This window comes from Hippocampus guttulatus, chromosome 13, assembly GCF_054856545.1.
Source record: "Hippocampus guttulatus isolate MCC_2025c chromosome 13, RoL_Hgut_1.0, whole genome shotgun sequence".
NCBI classification, from domain to species: Eukaryota; Metazoa; Chordata; class Actinopteri; order Syngnathiformes; family Syngnathidae; genus Hippocampus; species Hippocampus guttulatus.
This window is the reverse complement of record NC_141273.1, coordinates 7,134,540-7,157,584: the sequence shown is the minus strand read 5'-3', so window position 1 is coordinate 7,157,584 and position 23,045 is coordinate 7,134,540. Positions and strand designations below refer to the sequence as shown.

Here is a 23,045-nt window from a genome sequence, read left to right as displayed (position 1 = left end):
TATACTGCAAGTGATGGTAGCAGTGTATTTTGATCCATTAGGTTTTGTTTTCTCTTCAGTCTGGTGTAAGTGAGAATATTCACTGTGAGAAGTAAGTTGCTTTTATTATTGGTGGCCAATAACCAGATGCATGCCATTGGTTGGTTTAATGAGGACATATGCAGGCTCAGCTGCACTGTATCTTTCAACCGGAAAGCCAGAGATGAATGTAACATCTTGTCTTGGTGGCAGGAGGACTTACTGTCTTGAATTCCCCACTGCCACTTAATGCACATCTGTAGCTTTGTTAGTGAGTTGAGGGAGCCATATTTTAGCCTCACCCAGTCATAGCCCAGCAGTTGTTCTGCCTCAGTTATCTGCAGCTGGACGACTCCACAGATACAATACATCTCAGCTAAAATTAGCTTCAGTCAAAGTGTTTCAAGGACGTTAGGAGCACTGTTTCACAGAACTGCTCTGATCTGCAGTGGGGATGTTGTCAACGTTCATTATACGAAATGCTAAAGCGAGAAAGCGTGCCGCTTCAGCCGTGGTTTGCATTGGGCGGAATGGCCACAGAAATCTGTTTACAAAACCGTAAGCTACTTAGCAGTGGAATTAAGATGAGAGTTGAATTGCTGACATGTTTTGGGTTTGTGCGGACTAATCCTCAATGAGATCTTGTAGGTCAATTTGGAATTAGTTTTGGTTTGCAATATCTTTTTTTTTTTTTTTTTTTTTTTTTTTTTTTACAAGAAAACAGAAGTGGCAACTGACGCTACTGTTATTTTCCAGCACGTTATTCATTGTGATTTAAATTTAATTGAGTGGGTGGGTAGTAAGTCAAAAACTATTTTGCTGTGCAGTTGCCCCACCTGGTTTCTCAACTAATAAATGGTTCTAATAATGGTTAGAGGAAATAAAGGGATTATACCAGTGTATTTAATATTACAGACCGGAATGGGCATCCTAACTCATGCGGGTGGCATGGCTCAGTGGTAGAGTAGTCATCTCCCAACCCAGAGGTTGTCGATTCAATCCCCGGCCATTGCGACCTTGCCGAAGTGTCATTGAGCAAGATACCAAACCTCCTGTTGCCCCTGATGCTGCGTTATCAGTAGGTAAATGAGGAAACAGTGTAAAGAGTACCAAAGGTAGAAAAGCGCCACATAAGTGACAGCCCATTTACCATTAGTCATGTGATTGATGGTTGATTAATCATGTCTTCAAGCGACTGAGTCAAAACGGAGCGCACTACTTGGCTGCAGCAAGCACAGCCCCTGTTTATTCATCTCTGTTCGCTGTCAAAAGAACAAAAATATGGCCAGTTGAGCTCCCTCCACAGTGGTACAACTTCTCAGGACATTCTTCCCAATGCAAGACGAGCAAAGAGATATTTTCCCCATCCAATTATTTTCATTCACAAGGACATTTACTCAAATGCCCAGCCTTAGTGCAACCATTCTGGCATGTACAGTATTTATGAAGTGACATTGGGGCACAGTTCATGCAACAGCCCCCTTACCATTGACCAACGTTATCTGGTTCTTCATCAGGTATATTTTACGAGCCTACACAACACAATATAGTTTACTTCATCTGGTACCAAGCTGGAAGGCAAGCAATTCCGGGATCGTGACCGACCTCTTCTGCCTAAAAAAACACATTAATAACCACTGCTGTCTGAGAGAATGCAGATAAAAAGTTGCATCATTCATGCAGATGAAAACATGTTGATGTCAGTATCTTGAGTCGACTTTTTCAGTTTGACCTGATGGGCCCCATTCTTAAAAGCCTTTCTTCAAAAGCTCACTCCAGCTTGGAATCATTTCACTTTGAAAATAAAATGTGACATAAATTATTGCATGTTTCTCGCCAGTGGCATTTATGGGAGAAATTGATAAACTGTCTGTTTCGCACAAGTCGTGCTCAGCGAATATCAACTGGCTGGGTTTATAAACTTCCATTCAAATGGATGGCAAAAACACCCCTACAAGATGATCGCTTATGGCATATCCATACAATGCCATCTCACATCGACGTATTACGAGCACGTGCTCCCTGCTTTAGACACGTAATTAAAAAAATGCAGTTGTTAATCATCAGCATTTTTGTCCCCAATTCCCCCTCCATGTTGGGATGCTTTTCCCTGAGCTGTTTGTTGTTGATGGATCAGATCATTTACCAAGCATCGAAACACACAATTTCGACTTCTCAAATTCGCTTTGGAATTTTCAAAGCAACAGGACACGCTCATTGTTGTCTTCAACATGTGTGAAACAGCTGGTGAAGTATCAAGGACATACAATACATCTGTTAAAGTTGCCAAAAGGTCTTAAAAAGTGCATTTAAAAATGTTCGGCTGACCAATAGAAACAAACCATCATCTCGACCTCCTCGGCCCCACTATCCCAAAATATTATTGCTACTTATATGTAGTGTAAAAGGCAGGAAGTGACTACATTGGGCCAATCTCCTCACTTACAATCATGCGTCTATTGTAGCATTTTTTAAATTCTGTTTGTTTGCTTAGCAGGAATTCATCCTGTAACACGTTTGAAGTGCAGTGTTAAATGTTGGTCATGTACATTCACAGGCAACCACAGTATATGGCATGCAGCTGGAGGTCATGAGAAGCACAGCAAGAACAAATAAGCAGGAAATTCTCGCCAAGAATGTGAAATGTACATATCACATTGTTTTCATGTTGGTTTGTTAGTTAGCAGGATTGTAGAAAAACTACCAATTGATTTCCACAAAAGGTTTGTAGAAGACAATCGCATCGGCCAATGATGAGTTTTTTAATTAATGAAACCCTAAGTTGGGCGTAGGTTGCCAATGAGACTTCTCCACATCACTTGTCTTGGGCCATAGTATCTGTCTGGGTGGTGTGGTTTGACCTCCACAAGTTATTTTGGTCTTATTGTCCTCACTTTCCTTGTAGATTTCACTAGTGTCTGATGTGTGTGTCTGAATATGTGTCCCATCCATCCCCATACTCGCTCCTTGATTTGAGTTAGTTTTTCTGTCATCATTCTTCATTGGTAATTTTAACAAACCATATGATGTGTGGGATTTCATTTTTATTTTATTTTGTTTAGGTTTTTTGGTAGCTGTCGTAGTGGTGTGCAATGTTTCACAGGCATACATAGGACTGATCTGTTGTCTAGGACTGGATTTTGATATCCCTCTACTCAGCATGCTTTGAGACTTTGTGGGATGTTCAATAGAGTGATGGCATTGGCATCTTTTTGTTGAGTGGGCATCCTCCTTCTTGAGGCCACGACACCTCCCTAGGGTTCAACAGTAAATCCCAGCGTCCCATCGACACAGTTGAAGGCCAAAGTGTTGTGGTCATTTCTCTTCCTCCACAGCCACTGGCTCCCCATTTCATCAGCTTTCTTGAGCTGCTCCACTTGCTCCTTATCTTTGAGGGAGGCATCATACCGGTGAATAATGCTCCTCTCAATCTTCTCAGAGATCATTGGGATGGGGTCTTCGTCAATGCGGAAGCGGCGGTCTGGCAGCTCCCCCTTGGTAATTGAGATGCTTTTGTATGTGCGAGCCCGCTCAATGTTTTCCTGGAGCTTTCTTTGCAGCCATGCAGTGCAGGGCTTGGTCGTAGTGAGCATCATCGTGAGGTCATCAATGTAGGCTCGGACTGGAAGTTGCCTCAATTCAGGCCTTAATCACTATTCATCAAACACTCATGGAGAGGCCTGGATGATAACCTCCATGGCCAGGTTGAAGGCCACTGGACTTACATGTTTGTGTTGAAATGTTTTATTTTTAAGGATGCATTGTGAATTTCAAATTCCTAAATGAGGTCTTCTATATGCTGGCGATTACGTTGTGGTTTCTTTTATTAATTTTGGTGCAAATCCGTCAGTCTACGGGCTTTGTTTCTTGAAAATGCTTGAATCTTAACAAAATTCTGAATTATGCGAGAGGTTGGCGCTGTATCCTTGAAGGTGTGTCAAATGACTCACATCCAAAATACAATCGTCGGGGCTAAGGTGGATGTTTGCCTATGTGCTTCAGGCTTGTTTGTGATAAAAATGAATCCCAAAATGGCCACCCAAACATTCCACTTTTAGGTATACCTTCATTACAGATTACAAGCTTAGTTGATCACACCGAATTACGCACTGTCTCACTGTTATGAAGTCATACTATTTACAAAGATGAGTTCTATCAGGATTGACACAAAATGTGAACTGAAATAAACTACACTGCTTGGTGGAATCCATTTGGCTGCAACACTCTTGCATTCACAAAAACAAGGGAAACATGAAAGAAGGTTGTTTTCGAAACTGGTTAAAAAGATCATTATAGATGATTGGCAGCCATGTGTTTAACAAGACCAGGAGGAGGTTTTTAAAATGCCTTTTAGCTTGTGATTTCACTGAGCAGAGGGTAAAATTAGGGCTGTGCAGACAGTCACAAACCCCTCGTTCCCATTATATGTTTTGAGGTGGGGGTTGACACAGTTCACAGTTCACACTCCCCTGTGGCAGCCTTGTGGAGAGTTATGAGCCATTAGGCAGATCCTGTTATCCATACACATGCCACCGTTCCCAAAAGCTATCATTAACATTGAAGCTGGACAACCGGTTCTCATTTGGTCCTCTCCAAAACCAGGAGTACTGCTTTCGCCACTCCAGCTGGTGTGTCTGTTTGTAGCCTTCACTTGCGCCACATGTTTCTCTAATTGCTACCATCATTGAAAGTGTAGTGAAAAGAAGTATTACTCAATGTCTGGACCTACAATGGATGGAATCCTGCTTTTGGTTATTTTTTATTGACCCATCTTTGGTTTTCAGCTGATCATCCCTTTTTTTTTTTTTAAGATAGCAAGTACAGACTGAAGAGGGGAACAGTGCAACAGTGTGGCTGTCCCTGTAATAGACGTCCATTACAATAAGACACCCACTTGGGATCAAATTAATTCCTCTTTTAATTAGATGCATCCTCTTAAAATAATCAATAGCACAGCTCATAGATATTATTTTTCACTGAGTTGACTATTCTTCTGATCCCATAGTTGGTAACTTTTTCTTCACCAAAGCAGCAGCACCAAGTTTGATAAGCCTCTTTGGTGAATTCATGTGCTGAGATTCGGTAATGTTCTGAAATTATCTGGATTAGGGTGGATCCCACAAACGTAGACAAGGGTAAGATTATGGTACATAAAGGTTTAACAAAATGCAAGACTGACATAGTACAAATAATTCTGCTGGTAAAAAAAAACAGGATAAAATAAGAACAAAAAGCGCTTGCAAAAGGCAAGGACAATACAAACAGAAATAGCTTGTCTCAAAAGGACAAGAGGATCAAAACCTGTGAGATACAAACCGAGAATAAATTTACAAACTGAGCACAGTACTTACATGAATCAATACAAAATGAGGCGAGAGAAATATGCAGCAAAATATGCAACATTTAGAAAACTGCAACTTGAACAAGGGCTTGACCAAGGTGAATTTTCCGATGCTGAATGGCCAGAGTGAGAGTCCTTAAGTAGTCCGTGATCATGATGAGAGACAGGTGTGCAGCTGGAATGAATCAGGCCACCTCTGCCACCTGCTGGAGACTAATGGAATGGAATTATGACAGTAATCGCCCCCCACCCCCCCCGCGCCATGCCCCCTCAACTGACGCCTCCTGGTGGACGACCTGGCTTGGACAGATTGGATGAGTAGAAGGTAAGAGGTCGTGACAGGTCCGGTAACAAGGTGGCGGAAGCAGGACATGTGCCGCTGGAAGAGATGCCGGAACACTGATGAGTGGCGGCTGCTGGAACAGTGAAGATTTACGGCTGCAGGATGCGTGCCACCGGAACAGTGACGAGTGATGGCCACAGGACACACGCCGCCAGAACAGTGACGATTGATGGCCGTAGGACACGCACCGCCAGAACAGTGATGAGTAACGGCCACCACCCATCATCCAAAGTGATGGGTGGTGGCAGCAGGACATGCACCGCGGGAACAGAGAGCGTCAAGTCCTTGGCTCCGTGACCCTTGGAGTCTTTTCTGGCTCTTAGTTGTGTCCATCTGAAGGGCTCCAAGGTGACTAGACTTCTCCCGTCTTTGGTTTACTTTCCCTCTATGTTTAACTAACTGTTGAACACTTCAGGTCCTGAAGCAAATGAGGCAAAATGGAAATCACTACTTGACTTCAACCATCAGAGGCACCATTGATTCAGTATCCAATAGTGGTGGCAGCTATGGGAAGATGAGCTTCATCCACGCAATGGAAACTCTCCCAGAAAAATTTACTGTACTAAAAACATCGCTGGCATCAATTTTACTGCCATGCATCTAGTCAACTGTCCCTGTAATTGAAGATCTGTCAGTTGAGTGGCTGTTGTAGGACATTCATAACATCATGAATCTCAAAGAAACATGTAACTTACCATTGATTGATGCTGCAACTGCCACATTAAAAAATAAAAAAAACCCAGCCACAGGCCCACTGATGCAGTGCCATTGTCAGAAGGGAATCCTTCATCACAGCACCATCGCAGTTGAAGACCATATGGAAGCGGGTGTTTATACGCTCCCTCTGGGGAATTAAAAGTTTGTGAATTTTGTTTGAGTCAGCTTTACAAGTCGCTGGAACATGCCCCCAGATCCAGATATCTTCCTCAGATTGACCCGGCATGTGACACGTTAGACGTTGAATGCGAGAATATAAGGTGCACAATGTAGCATAGCTGAAAGTAATGTACACAGAGTTATGGGTCAGCTGTAGGTTAAGAAAATCCCCCAATGAGCCAAAGGTGGTGTGGAGAATTAAAAGCTCCAGCTCCTGTTTGAGACAAAAACACTCGATTCAGAAACGTACACAGTATGCTGAAATACAACCTGTGTAAGATTTACTCCAAGGAGAAAATACATGATCATTTGTCATACTGACGTCTGTTTCACATTAGAACAATTGAGAAGTTTTATAGTCAATGCAGTTTTGCTTGCAGGACAGCGACATCAGGAATTGGCAGGCCTGCGCTGATAGCACTGAACTGGCAACCATGTGGAAGTCACATGCTGGAAAGAGATTAACGCTCACTTGGAATGATTAGCCAAGTCCGTCTATTAAATGCTCAATAGAGCTTTTTTTTTTTTTTTAATTGCCTCCCATTACCTGTAACACTTGACTTGCTTCACAGGACGTATCAAATTTTGTGGTGATTCCTCAAGCAAGGTCCCCGCTGGTTATCATTACCGGAGGTTCATCCATCCATTATTTTTCTACTGGGTTCACGGTCACAGCAGGAGACGGGGTTGAGCCAAGCTGATTTATCGTGAATGGCAAACGACACCCAGAATTGGTGCTCACCTGCTATAGTTTCGTGTAGCTGTTATTTGTGGTCAAATTCCTAACAGTGCGTCCTTTTATGACAGAACTTCCCAGCCACTGAGATACAGGAAATGATCTAGTTTCAGTTAATTGGGCCCGAAATGATTATTTCCGACAAATAATGTAGCTTTGTCTATCTTTCTATTTCAGCGGCATATAGTGAAAGGTAGAATAATTACAGTAAATGATCTTCCAGTAGATGGCAGACTGAAATTAACTCGAGTATCCTCTTGTTGCCATTCATACAAAACAAGAAGAGCTTTGTGTTCAAATAAACAGGGTCAGATTTAATACAAAGTACATTAGTGACTAAATTAAGAAGATCTCATTATTATTCCAAAAAACAGTATATTCTTTTGCGATTTCTTTTGTTTCGTTTGTTCGTGGTGTTGATTTTTTTTCGTAATTTAAAATACCGGTATATATTCTTAGCTAAGGTCGGGAAACACTGCATCAGGGCATTTAAATTTCAGATTTTTTTTTGAGCTATGATGATCTTGCCCGATGCCAGTGATAGTTTCACCATGATGGCATGAGTTGATCACTGGTAGGAGTGTCAATGCTTGTGGCTTGTGACACCAGGTCAGGGTGGATCCTGTCTCTTGCCCAAAGTCAGATGGGATAGACTCCAGTTACTCGTGACTCCAATGAGGACAGAGCCTTATAAATGACTAATGGATGGATTTAGGCCTATGCGGTACACACTGAGTATGGATTGTACCTTGAAGCACAATAATCGTCTCCTTTTATACCACTTTTACTGCCAGTAAAGCCAATGCTACATTCTTATTAGTGAACTCTACTTACCTTTAAAAACACCCCCAAGTTATTTGACCGAAACCTTCATATTAATGTAATCACATCAAATCCAACCACCTTAGCATTGCAAATACTTTGTTTGCCAGTTATTTTATTGGGATGAGGGCATTCATTGATGCTTTAGGCATGGTACTGTGGCACTAAAAACCTTAAACCTAGCTTAGGTTTTGTGCACATGTGGATTGCAGAGGACTTAAAGGGAATTGGAGTCTTCACCTCAATATGAAGTGGAAATGTTGCAACAAAACCCAGAAAAAATGCTAGGTCCATATTAGTCTGTGTTTTCTTGCTAATTCGGCTGCATCAGCATGTTTGTTTGGGTTGTCCCTATCTGCCAACAACAATCTTAATCGTCTTTTCAGATGACTGGATTTGGACACAACCTCCCAAAATTTGGCCACTCTTTCTCCGTAATAATTAAGGCCAAAGCGGCAATGTCAGGAATGTTTGCCATTTCTCTTTTATTTCCAACAGATTCTGGTTTTATTACTCTCTCGGATTAATGATCACTGCACATATTTGTGAAATGGATGGAATGTGAGGCAATTAGTTTTAATGATGTGCAAGACAAATCTGCACGACAGCAATTACTGCGACAATGTGCTCACCAGGCCAGAGGCAGGACCCGCTGAAGACGTAGACAGGCTGCAGCGCTGAAGGCCGAGGCCCGCCAAGAGGCTTCACGTGGGGCGCATGTAACTGACCTGTCCATGTCAGTGTCTTTGTTGGAGGTTCTGTCACAATGTTGTTACTGAAAGAATGGCCTTTCACACATCATTGAAGACACACACAAACACTTGAGGATTCCAATCTTTTGTTCAGCCAAATTTCATGTAGTATAAATTAACCACCATATAAAAAGAAGAAGACAATAAAAGAGGAAAAATGAGCTATTTATTGTTTGTTTACCAATAGGTGGATGTCTGGAGTGCATGTCCACACATTTAATGTGAATTCAACAACCCCATTGTTGAACTCTTTTTTTTTTTGCTACCGGCTTATTTCCGAAAATGTAGTCTGTCAGCGAACCAATTTGTACTGTGCTGAAATTTCAATGACATATTGAGCAAAATAATCCGTAGCCATGGTGGATAGTGGATGTGTGTTTGGATGTTGCCCAACATCCCAGAGTTGACAATGTGTTGCCCTTTTTCAGACAGCAAATGAGTTGTGACATTCCCAACAGTGCCTCGTTTGGTTGGAAATACAAAGTGCGATAAATGTCAAAGCAAATATGGGAATCTCTCACGTTGGCTGATATATGCTCTTGCCCGATATCACATTTGGACACCGAGTTCTTCCTCATAAATTGGCTCAGATTTCACAATGGCTCTAAAATATCATATTTTCAGTGACCTAAAATGCAATTTGCATGATGACAAGAGGACAAATCTAAACTTTTTCTAACTTTTTGTCCTCTCCAAGTATGTGAACATTGTTGGGGAGCTCCAAAATGTCACAGAATCTGTGGCCTCGGTGTTCCTCCCCAAAACTTGAGCTTCAACAGAACAAGACAAGAAGGTGGCACATAGCCAGGCCATACAAGCTTGATGATGTATTGACCCCCTTGCCAGACAGAGCCCAGGAGTCAAGACATTCCCATTTTATCCCATGATGGAAAATTCCCATCACCACAACTGAGCGGCACCACCCTATATTTTACGTAGTCGTACAATTTATCAGCGGAACAGTCTGACTTTTCCTTATAGTCATTCAAGATTTGAAAGAATCAATTTGGCTTCACCACAAAACTCAAGAGAGTGTGATATTCAATCCCCAGTATGTTAGCTTTTGTCATCACATCACACCATGACTGCAGATAATGGGCTGGTCTTTCAATTACCATACCATTTTGGTGAGAAAACCTAAACATAGACTTAAGTTTGTCTTTCCAGGTGTATTGAGATTACAAAAAACTCATGGGGGAAAAAAATCCCCAATGTATGTGAGGTGTACTATAAATGACATAGAAGGGCCACGGGATCGGAGAACTATGGCTATATCAGGGAGTAAATGGCAAGTAAGAGGCAACTGAGCCTTTCTTAATTCCAGGAGCTGTGCTAGTGTTTCGGCCTGCGATCTTTCAGTGTCCACAGCGTCTATGTCAATAGCATTCCATAGCCGTGTTGACAGAGTGCTGCTCTTTGCTTTGTGGCCCGATTTACCGTTAAAAAGGACAATGTCATAAATCCCCTCAAGCATCCTCTATTAAAAACCAATGTGTCACAAGATGGAGAGGCTGTTTACTTAAATGGCATGCCGCTGGGCTTTCAGGGCTTGAAGTATCTGGAGTGTTATGGGAGGATGTGGAAGTGGGTCAGTGCACTGACACAGATTATTTTTCCATGACCGCGCCATGACCTCAGTACAATGTATTTGCATTACATTTGATAAATATTATGCGGCCGTTTATCTTCAGCGTACAGTAATCCATTTCAGATGAAGCTTATTTTTTAAATAAAAGCTACACTTCAACATATTTCGGGAAGGTGTCACATATTTCTAGGTTCCTTTTCCACCCCCATGCATTCAGTTTATGACCTCTGGGTGTACAATTGAGTCTCTATATCGAAATTTTTAGGGTTTGTCTTTTGACAGCTTTATCACAAGTCCTTGCAGTGTTTATGTTGAGTGAGCAAATGAAACAAACTGTATGTGCTCATCAACTAGAACCGTTTCGATATCGGGCAACAGAAACACTTGTGTGTTTCTGTTGTGTGATGGTCCCAGTGCGGCCTCACAAGCGGACACAGTGTGATGGTCTGGGGCCGCTTGCCTGTCTCGGGACAAGGACAACTTGCTGTGATTGATGGGACAATGAATTCTGCTGTTGACCAGAAAATCCTGAAGCAGAACATCCGACCATCAGTTTGCGCCCTCAAACTCAAGCGCTCTTGGATCATATGCAGCAGGACAATGATCCGAAACACAACACCAAGTCCACGTCTGAATGGCTCAATAAAAACAAAATTAAGGCATAGGAGTGGCCAAGTCAAATTCTGGATTTGAATCAAATTGAGATGCTGTGGTTTGACCATAAATGGGCAATTTATGCTAGGAAGCCCTCCAGTATGGTGTAATTGAAGCAATTCTTTGAAGAAGAGTGGACCAAAATTCAGCAGCGATGTTATAAACTCATCACCAATTATTGCAAACGCTTGATATCAGTTTGGTTCAGGAGGCAATTACTTTTTCACATAGAAACTGCATTTTGTATTTCCTTGGGTTGTCTCTGTGTGATATTAAGATTGGTTTGATGATCTGAAATCTTTGCATGTGATAAATATGCAAAGAACACAGAAATCAGGAAGGGGGCAAATACTTTTTCACTGCACTGTATGTCCAACTTGTATTCATATTTTGATGGAGCCTGATTCCGATCTAAGGATAGCTGATTTGTCTTTACACTGCCATGACCCCATATACAAAATTATGCCACTTGGGAGCTAAAAATTTTGAATCCTGTCATTTACCCATCTACTTTAATCCTGTCTAATTTGCAATGACGATACACCCACCAAATTCTAGATCTGTGATGAAATTGCTCCCTATTGCCCTAAACAGAACCATGAACCTTGATTACAGTCTTTTACCTTAGCCAGAAGTTGGATAAGTGGGTGATCACATGTATGCTTAAGAAATTGAACATGACAGCCTCCCTCAGGCTTTCTACTACTTAAAAGGTAGAGAAAAGGCCCAGAAGTTAAGCTAACGGCCTCTTGATTGAATACATTTAAAATGGGCCTCAGTGCCCAGAATAAGAGGAGACAGTTCTACTACTGATTCTTGATACAACTGAGTGCAAAACGTTCTAAAATGACCTGCTGAAAACTTGAAATCCATCTGTGTTCTCTCTTCAGCCGACTGCCAGCCCCCCTGCCAGAACCGCGGCTCCTGCAGCCGGCCACATACCTGCGTGTGCCGCTCGGGTTTCCAGGGGCACCGCTGTGAGGAGGTGGCCCCCGAGCAGGTGTACATCCATGACCGAGGGTCTCTGAGGCGTGTGCAGCCGGGCAGCAACCCTTTCCAGAAAGACCAACCGCGGAGACGGCCCGCAGAAAAGCAGGCCATTGATAGCACCAAGGTCCAGACCCCGCGACCTGCGACCACCAGGCAACCAGTCCACACTGCGTAAGTGATGCAGCTGTGACTCGCCACCTGTTCTGTTTGTTGCAAGAAAACTGATATTGACAGACCAAACAAGGAGGAAGGCCCAATTACATTAGTCTCCAGTAATAAACTACGTCCTATGTACGTGGCCTATTGTATGCTTAATGTTCGGCTTCAAGCTACCTGCTACCCGCTTTCTGGCATAAGAAGCTTACAAAAATGTACTGTTGTTCATTATAAACTCTAGTGGAAGCACATTTTCGAACTAGTTACAAGTGAAAACTCTTCGAGCAAGCATTAGCTAGAGCATCATTGTTAACGGGCTTTTCTTATGTTAAAAAACAAACACATTATGCCTTAAAACCGAGTCAATCAGCAGAAGTGGGAAAGGAAATCTATGGTGCTCTTAACATTTTAGCTTTTTTTTTTTTTTTTTTTTTTGCTTCTTAGCTTCTTGTCTTTGTAGTCATGAGATAAAATTTGGTTTCTACAAAAACATAATGTCTATGAAAAATTCACACCCATTTTGAGAGTGTTACGGATGTATTTATCTGAAAGAGAAAAATCCCCAGAGCAGTTTGTTTAAAGTATCTTTACGGTCATAGAGGAGGGCCGGCAAAAAAAAGATATAAACCACCCGATTACAACATTTTTTAACTTTCTTGGAGAAACAGTCAGTTTAATTACACTCCTCTTCAAGTGCCCGTGTTTACATGCGCAATAAATCCGTCCAGATGAGTCAATTCAACCCTTAATCTTTGATATACATGATGTAAAACAAATGTCAAGGCTGATAAGAATTTGCTTCCATACTAGAAGTATTAAGGTAAATCCCTAAGATGTGGAAACATAGCACCGTTTACCAGACAGAAGTATCAAACGGGCTATTTTCTATGAAAATAGACTGGGGCAATTATATTTTCTTGGTGTTTGACATTTGCAGTTTTTCTTCCCGATTTTAGAATAACTACAACCCGTCCAACTAGTAATTGCCCCGATGAACATGTCTTTTCAGTTAATTCTCCAAAGACTGCTAATCAGACAAGCCTAATAGTTTCTTGGCTTGTATGCGTGTGACTGTTTTAAGTCCAGTCTGCTTAGAAATAACCTTGTGGTCTGATTAATCACTCGATCATGGATACAAACGTATTATTTATTTGGGATGTTGAACTGTTTCCCAAACAAATGCATTCTGGGAAAATCTTAATGGTTTATTATTGCTTAGAGCAAGCATTTGTCATATAGTTTAAAATTTTGAACCTTGGCTCAATCCCGACTTCTATTTGCTCAGGTTTCTCAGAGGGGCGGGGTTGTTACAGATATACCAGTATGCTTCTTGGGCATTGCGAACTCAGAGATGCGCTCACTACTGCAATAATCGCCAAGTGAGTTCGTTTGCTCATCTTGATTAGTCAAGGGAGAGTTGCTACTTTGGTGTTCCACTCAAAATTGAATTGTGCCATTTAATTCTTCTTCTTCTGGTGAAACGTAACCATCACGAGCAATGTGCATAACACATGTAAACCAGCCTCTCTCAAATAGTGGGGCGAGCCCCTCCTTGGAAATAGGGGGTTGCGTGTGCTTTTTTGCTGTACTGATTGAACCCATTCATGCACCAATAATGATAACCTGCAACCTGATAACATGATAGGCTGTCCACCTCACATTGTCAGAGTGTGCGCAAGGAGAATAAACAATGTTAATAATGTTATTCAGCAGATTTATGTTCCTTTTTTGGTTTTCTGTAATGCTAATAAGGATACAATGTTATGTAGAGGTTTGAGAAACACTGTTGCAAACAGAAAAGAAGCCGTGTTCCTCTGTGTCAGAAGGCGGAAATCTGTTGCACATGTAGGCGGATGTTCCGCTCCCGCATTCTCAGTCATCCAACCACAAATGATTTACATGCTAGACTGATAGAAGTCATCTATTAGAGTCTTCCGTGGGGCTTCTCATCCTAATTGTGTTGTTCTTTTGATATTTTGGGCTCTATTTTCATAGACAGCCACATGAGTATATCTTAATTTTTGTGGCGGGGCAAATCTAGTTGACCATATTTGCGATTTTGGCAAACCACTCCGCCATGCTGGGCATTTAGGCATTCAGACCGAGGAATTTTTCCATTACAGGCCCCCGGCGCACCTGACAATTTGGTGACAGAAAGTAAATTAGACTTTAGACCTGGTGAAACCAGGTCTAAGTTGTGGCGCAGGGGGCTTAATGCGATTTTGTTGCATTTGATAAGGATGCAGGGAGACAGACTGTGTATGTGTGGGAGGTGGGGGGGCATTTCGTTGCAGCGAACTTTATATCAACCACAAGTGGAGATGTTCTTGCAGTTCCTTATCAACATACTTTTGTACGATCTCTTGCACGGACTCCAGCGAATCCATAATCCTTCCGCCTTTCACCTGCGCCCTTCACCTGCCCTGAATTCGAAGGGGACGAGAGGAGCCAATTGGGCTTTGTTCAGTCCCATAACGGCGCAAATGGCCATTTCTAACTGTGCTTCTCTACAAAAATGCCAAATGAAAGAAAACTCAACTCATGCTCACAATTAGACTGTACTTTGCGGTAGACCTGCGCTGAGCACAAAAATAGGGCCCCTTGTGTATTTGCCAATGTTGCAGTCATATCCTAGCTTCCCCACAGTCATGTTTGTGGTATTTGCGATCAATTTTAAGTTTTGGCAGAAGGCTCCTAGAATAGCCTTGCGTATCCCACTTTCCAAAACGGTTATCTTTGAGTCATAGCCAATCTAATTGCTATTCCGTGAAGGTCGTATAGTTGCCATGCGTGTTCCTCTTTGTTCTTGCTTCTCACAATATTTCTGCTTCCTGACTCACAGCTCTGGGTCAAAGAGAGTGATAGTAAAAGGAAGCGAGTGTTGCTGAGTCACGCGTGCCCTCATTGTGACCGCTCACCCTGATGATTCTGCGAAAGCTGACTAACTACTTGTACTTGTAAGAAGTGCGGTTAGGTTCCAGGATGAGACATTTCCCCCTTCCGGAATTCAAGATTTCCCAGCATGCAGCTGAGGCTAATTATTCGATGCGGTTGTTGCGTAAAGCCCTCAACATGACAGGTGGAAATTCTGCCAACATCGTAAATCATCAGCGATTTATTGCTTTTCCCCGTCCTTCCAGCAAGCTTTGAGACAAATTAGAGTGCAAATCTCAGTTCTCATGCACAGACAGAAAATGTTCTGCGTTCTTTTGGCCCAGACTTGACTTGAAAGGGTTGAAAGTGTTCCCCCTGGAGAAGAAGTGGAGGATGCAAGACTTTATTTCATATATTTGATTGATGTTTCACTACTCCAAAGCCAGGAACGCACGAGCAACATGAAGTCATAGAGTGAGATAGTGAAAGAACACCATTGCCCAGTCTGGCGATTAAGGAGTAGGTAGGGCTGACGTTTACTTCAGGAAAATCATTGTTGTATTTTTTCTTCCCAAAATGCCCAGGGAATAAATTCCTTCCCATATGTGCAACTACTTTCTTTCTAGTTTCGTCCTACTGGCGACTGGCAAGTGTGTCAGGTACTAAATAAGTCCGTCGTGGTTCACATTGGACGTTTTACATCCGCAGCACTTTTTTATTGACCTCACCTGTCAAATGGCGCCATAGTAACAGTTTGGAAAATGAATTAGACATAGAGAGAAAACATCCAAATAAAGAGTTTAACCCTTTCATGCGCCCTGTAACTTAGAACATGATAAGCTGTCCACTGTAGTAACCGCTGTGCCATAAAGGGTTAAACAAATAATCTCTACACAGAAAACGGAATAATCTAGGATCACCTCTTAGTCACTGTCTGTTGTTATTTTCATTTATCAAGTCAAAGTTCTTGGCCATTAATGCTTATCAATGGGCACCAATTGTAGCGATTGCTTAACAGTCTGCGTAATGGCCACCATGACAGTCTTAAATAGGAAACTTTCCTTTTTCCACTGGAGTTTCTTTTATTTTGACTGCGTCAAACGTGAGAACAACTTCATTGTCATTCCTTATGTTCCCAGTGACTTTGTTGAAGTTAATAATTCAACTATTGGTGTGACTTGTTTTCTGATCTGTTTGTAGGCACTAGATTGGAAGTCATTGTCTTCAGTGTAGGAGCCAGGCATCTTTGAGGCCTAGCATAATGTCATCAGTTGCTAGCATATTTTTTTTTCTCTGAGTGAAACACTATATTAAATGTAGAAATTGCACAGAACAATACCCCATTTGGCCCGCTGCCAGCATTTGGCTCGATGCACAGTGGGGACAGAGTACGGTTACAGTTAAATGTACTAATAGTCTGCTCCATTAAATTTGCCCCGGTAACATGACTATCATGTTAAAATAATAAAGCACTCTTTAAACACTCCTTTAACTGTAATGACATAGTAGAACTGCATCATAAAAGATGCGTCACGACTTGCACGAGTGCGTGTTAGCTGTTGACCCCAGTGCCTTGACTTCTGTCTCTTTAGCCTCTAAATCTTCACTTGCGACTCCTTCTGCTTACTCATCCCCATGTCTGTGGATGATCATTTCCTGTTGGCATGGCGTGACGCTCCATTGGGACACATTAAGGTTTTGTGTTTACTGCTCTTTTGAATGTGACTTGGCTTATTTCACAGAGCTTCAGCTTTCTTCTGTTTTTCTCTTCGTTACCCCTTTATGCAGGCCCTTTTGTTGGGACTACCAAAACTTTTTCTCAAATGTTTGAGAAGGTGTTTTGTTGAAAATGTTGATGCTGTTGCTCCGTTTGTATCTTTGGCATCAGGCAAAGCAGGGGTCACCAACGTGGTGCCCGTGGGCACCAGGTAGCCCGTGAGGACCACACCAATAGCCCGCCGGTGCTAGGCTTGTGATTTGCTCGTAGAAATTACGATTTAAAAATGCAAACACTGGCAGTATTGTGAGACATCTTTAAGCCTGAAAATTAAAATCATTAAGTATTAAAAAGAACACATTCTAATATTATTACATGTAATTTGTACAAATGTTATTTCAGATGTGTATCAATTTGGTAGCCCTTCACACAATCAGGACACATGAAGGTTGGTGACCCCTGGTCTAGAGTGTACCTGTATAAAAAATTTTTTTAGGGCCCATCTTTTACTTCCTGTCTCCTAATTCCAGCCTGGTGTTAAAAGTCTTAACACATGTTGGACTCTGGGACACAGGAACAACCCTTCACCTTTTTTGACATAGTTTTAGTGACCCTTTTCACCTGTGGATATCAAATGCCTCGATGGCATGTGCTTGGGGACTATAAATTGTAGATTTTGATGGAGGTCAAAAATGCGTAGTTGTTTCCTCACCTGAGGTGTGACGTGTTAATACATTTCATTGTGACATTGGCCTTTCCTGTAAGTCATGACAACAGTCATGAAAAACTTGTCACTGTCAGCATGAAACCCCATCGATGACAGATGGTCGCTGTAGGAAGGTCATGGCCAGTGATGAACTCCTCTGGCTGAGCTGGAATGATAACACATAAATCACCTTCTCCATTGAGGCCTTCATACCACCTCCACACCCCCCATTAGCCTATGACATCAGTCGTCTGCAGGAAACAGAGAGGGGCAGAACAGGATGTGTGTGCAGCATGTACATCATCCCTGCAAAGGTCATCTTGCTCTCATTTTCGCTTACATAATCGGGCTGAAGAAATCACCTGGAAAGTAGTTGTAGCTACAGTGATAAAGGTAACTGATGACTGGGTGGTTCAAATGAAAATTGTTTTTGTTTAGGCCCTTTCTGAGCTTATCAAATAAACATGTAACAGAGTTAAAAATATTGGTAACCTGTATGAACTAGGTCATCTGCAACAGCCTGGATCAGTCCAAATTAGTTATTCTAATTCCCTTAGTTGATCCATGAAAAAGGAGTGACTGAAAGGATTCAGTGTTCAAGACTGTAGCTTGTAACTTTTTTTTTCTTGAAGCATACGCTGCTCTTTTAAAGGCCTTATTTTTGCTGCACTAAAGCAATTTGATGCAATCCAGCCATCCACTATATTGACTCATAAAAAGTTTACACGGTAAAACACTCTGGCGGAGAAAGTATGGGGTAAGTCCGAGGTAAATAGTATTCATGACAAGGATGCATGACTCGAGTTTGCTGAATAAATCGGGACATACATTTTGTTTATTTGTTTGAGATTAAGTTTGGCTTTCTCACAAAACTTTTTGGGTATGTCCGCCTGTTCCTGAGGCCGCTGAGAGCACGTTTTGCTTTTCATCTTCTTGGCTTTTCACATCATATCTGCAACACTCATTATGAAAATGGACCACCATCATGCATGATGTAATGCGAAAAGCCGACATATCGAGTTTGATGAACCTAAGAAGTTCATGTACCTCGGTTCATTTTAAATCCAAGACAAAGTTTTGAAACCTCAGTTGTTCCGCTATATATTATTTTATTCTCCCAATTCTTCCCAATTCTCCCAAACAATTGTAAATAGTACAGCCACCTATCTATATCTATATTTATATTGCACTTAATTGAACGGTGTACATTGAAACTGTAACATTTATTTTGTGAATGCAAACACTTTGTTTTTCTTCTTTCTTCTTTCTACCCACAATCTTGCTGCTGTAGACTGTAAATTTCCCCAGTGTGGGACAAATAAAGGATATCTTATCTTATTTATCTTATCAATAAATCATTTATGAATCTCAAATGCATATTTCAGGTATATGGTGCTCATCCAAATCAGGTTTGTTCAGCCCTTGCAGAGGTCTACTGTCCATCATTCTCCTCTCTGATCTGTGTCTTTACTCAGGGTTATTATTACTGTACAGATTCATTGTTACTTTCACGATGATTAGGAATTAACAACACGGAACAAATAATTGAGATGAATGGCCCTTAATTGTCCGATCTCTGCATTCACTGTTCTTACCTACGTACAGTATGCCTAATGACTAAGGCCGAGCGCTTGTGTGTGGGTTGTTGACTCTCGGATTTGCACATAACCACACGGCCGTTTCTCAGAGGAAACTGTGGTCATAGTGGGAGTTCTCCTTGTTAATCATGGATCACTGGGCGCTTTCACTCCCATTACAGACAAACCACACCAGCAGCAGTAGCACAGACTGGATCTGCTGTCAAAATTCCGTAGGTGACCTCGACACCTGTATGGGAATATAATTCATAAACAGTGGTCTTGTCACTACTCATTATTAAATAGGACAAAGCGCAACAACAAAAGCGGGAGCGGGTTTGAAGACTTAAAAAAACAGTACAAATCCTCCAGTATCTCTCCAAATGAACCGCATTTTCCGCACTTAAAGGCGCACCGAAAAGCCTTCCATTTTCTTAAAAGCTCACAGCGCACCTTAAAATCCGATGCACCTTGTGTATGGTTATTACGGTAATGTGTCGACCCCAAAATGGCTCCTTGCTCGAGACATGCTTACAGCGCAGAGTTCAAACTTAATGCGATCGGGTTACGCAGTTGAACACGGAAATAGAGCAGCGGCAAGAGAGTTCAACGTTCAATGATATAACTTGTTGTTGGTTCAGTGAACTGTGTCGCTGCTTTATTAAATAAGTTTTACTGACATCTTATCGTTCTGTTGGCATTACCTTGAGTGTAGCTCCAGCTAGTGGATGCATTTTAGATTGCGTTTTATAATGCTGTGTGTACAATATATGAAAACAATTACAAAATAGGCCATTCATTGAAGGTGCACCTCATAATCCAGTGCGTCTTTTTGTGTGGAAAATACGGTAATTAGTGAATTAGCATTTGCAATGTTGTAGTGACACCTGACGGTCTGAATTGCTGATCTAAAGAAAGGACGGGTCGAAAATCATCTCTTTATCTTTTGGCCAGCAAATGGCAGTTTTTATCCTGCAAAACATGACACATTTCCACTTGTCCAGGGTTAATTGTACATGGCATGATATGCTGTAACTCTCACACCAATATGGCATAAAACAATAGCCTGTCTTATCATAACAGGAAGGTTTAATTTCTGTTGGTTGATGTTTGATCATTAAAAATGTCTCCGTGTTCGTTTATTGTAATTGTTAGTCAATCGTGCATTAGAAGTGGTAGACACAATGAGGAAAGTGAACAAGAGCAGGAGAAGTCAACGTGGACTTAATTCACCAGTTAAAGATGTTTGTTTTAACTAGGGATGCACAATATATTGAAAACAATTTCAATAACACGATAATGGCCTATGCAACATGCATTATTGTAACAAAATAACCAGGATAAGAACGAGTCTAACCAAAAGCGCTTGCAAACGGCAAGGAATATGTATAACGCAAAATCACTTGTCACAAAAAGTTCAAATCAAAACCACCTGAGGATAACGCTATAAGCAAGAACAAGACAAAAGCCGAACAAACAGAAAATATAAACCCAGACTATGACTGTGATCGAGAATGACAAAGGTCAAGAAAGTAAGTGCTTGGATATCTTGGACATGAGACGTGAGCAAGGCGAACTATCCGACAACTGGTGACGGCTTGACAGTCTCTTAAAACAGGTGGGAGATAATGACATGATGAGGAAAAGGTGCATAACTGGAGGAAAAGCCCTCCATTGCCACCTGCTGGAGACAAAACAAAACCGAACCATGACAATTTTGCCGCATGGAAAAAAAAAGTCATATCTTTTGGTGCATGTTAAATATTGCAGTAATATCGATATTGCTGTCGTGAACATCCATATCACATATCGCATGTTTTTCTAAATATCGTGCTGCCCTATTCTGCAGCATCAGGAGCCGTCATTTCCAACCAAGTTCTATCCAGATAAGGATCCAGATCGCATTTGACAACAAGCCCATTCATAGTAATTAAACATTTGCACTACAATATTGCTTGACAAGTGTAACATATATGTTGAAGACAGTCTAAATGTACTGTAGACTGAATTTCAGTAAGCGGAACACAGCAATATTGACTCAGTTGGGCCAGGAAAAGTAGCTAGCTGTGTTTTTGTCTAAAAATACAGAGCCAAATGAGTCCCATGAGTGTTTGGCTTCCTGCTAGGCTAGGGGGAACAAAGGACCATAGAGAATTTAGCACTCAGCGTGGGACAGATACGTCTTTCACTTCCACGTCCCATTCCTCTAAAAGCCTTGTCTGCAACACACTCTCCGGGCAGCAGTGTCAGTTGGCCCAATTTTTTTGGGCAACTCAAGCAAATTGGACCAGGGGACGAATCGTTTTTAGTGCCTTGATTCAAGCAGACTTTTTTTTTTAATATCCAAAAGCAAACACCTTCAATGTTGCAATCTTCTTTAATTGTAAAACATTGAAAAATAAGTGTGGAACAATACAAATGAGCTGTTTTAACTGCACATGAAGTAGACCCCAAAATGAAAATAAAAAGACTATTAGTCATCTCACAGCACAAGAGGACTGTCTGACTTTTTAAGACCTCTCCGGAAGAAGATGAGATCGGTGGACAAGATTTTTTTTTTTTTTTTTAAAGGGATCAGCCAATCACTGATCACCCAAAATTAAGGAAATCAGCACCGATCTCAACCCCGGCCGATCGATCTGTGCACCCCTAGTAGATACCCAAATACAGTTTGAAATGATCCTGTCAAACATTGTGGCTTCCTCTCGGCTCCAGAAACCTTTCTTTACTGTTCTCTAAACTGATACAACCATGTTTAAAAGTTTGTTCCTTCAGTTGCCATTTGTATGGGAAACCCACTCTGGCTTACTGTCAGAGCAGTCTGACATGTGACACTCACAGCAATAGCTGAGTCAGCAGTGGCTCTTCCTGCTGACCTGTCCTGTGGCATTTTGCTCAGTGAATGATCAGAGTGACTATAACAGACCAGCGAGGATTGAATTACCTCTCAGCTCACAATGTCTCCAGACATTATGATTGTAACCCCTGAACCACAGCAACCGCTCCACTGTGCTTACATCCAGGATCAGACCTCTCTGGATTTATTATGTCTTAGGCGCCCTAGGAGACAAAAAGGGAACTGTTTACCCCACTACAATTGTGTGTTATGTTCATGTCTAACGCTATTATATACTGTGTAGTCAGTCATCCAGGTCATGGTAATCCTCAAAAATTGAATCGAAGGCAAGGTGAACTTTTGGTAGCAGTGTAGCGGTGTTCATTTCCAAAACTGAAGACGCTTTCAAGAAAACCAAAACGCCAAGTTTTCTTTCATTCAATGTTCATGAATTTATTATAGACTATGTCGTACTTGCACTCAAATCATACCATTGTAATTAAATTGCATTCCATCTCCTAATTTGTCAGTGTATCGGGTCCAACTAATACACTTTTCTATAGTTCTTTCTCAATAACCTTAACTGTTTTCCCTTCTTCACTAGACCCATTTATATGAGCCCTATCCCCAGTGGGAGACAGAAAAGAAACCTGCCTTATCCAATCCAAACCCACAGTAATTCATTTCACCCAGGATCTGGCTGCTACTAGAGACATTCTTGGAAGGCTGTCCAGACACTGAGAACATGATTTAATCCAGTCTCAGTGGCGGGTGCGATAAGCCATTGGACACACCCAGATTTTCACTAACAGAAATATTCTTCCAGGACCGACAATTATCTAAGTCATAATGACTGGAGATGTTATCAAAAAAATAAATACATACAAAAAAAATAAAAATACTAGTCCTTAATTGCTCACTGATGTTTGGCCTTATCCCTCCACGTATTTCAGAAGAAAGTGCCTGTGTGTAATCATTTTCTGTGATGGAACTTACTCATTTTAAACTACTGGCACAACCTTCAATAATGTAATTTCCAAAGAGCACGCATTTCAAACA

The 23,045-nt window shown here is 41.5% G+C and overlaps 1 protein-coding gene across 1 annotated transcript in view; it reads left to right on the top strand.

The window, feature by feature from the left end:
- LOC147196141 (latent-transforming growth factor beta-binding protein 2-like) overlaps positions 1–23,045 on the top strand; it is a 105,927-nt gene that overhangs the window by 8,501 nt on the left and 74,381 nt on the right. The window contains exon 3 of the mRNA XM_086126841.1: positions 12,021–12,291. Within this exon, the coding sequence (XP_085982967.1) occupies positions 12,021–12,291 (271 nt within the window). The remainder of the gene's footprint in view (positions 1–12,020; positions 12,292–23,045) is intronic.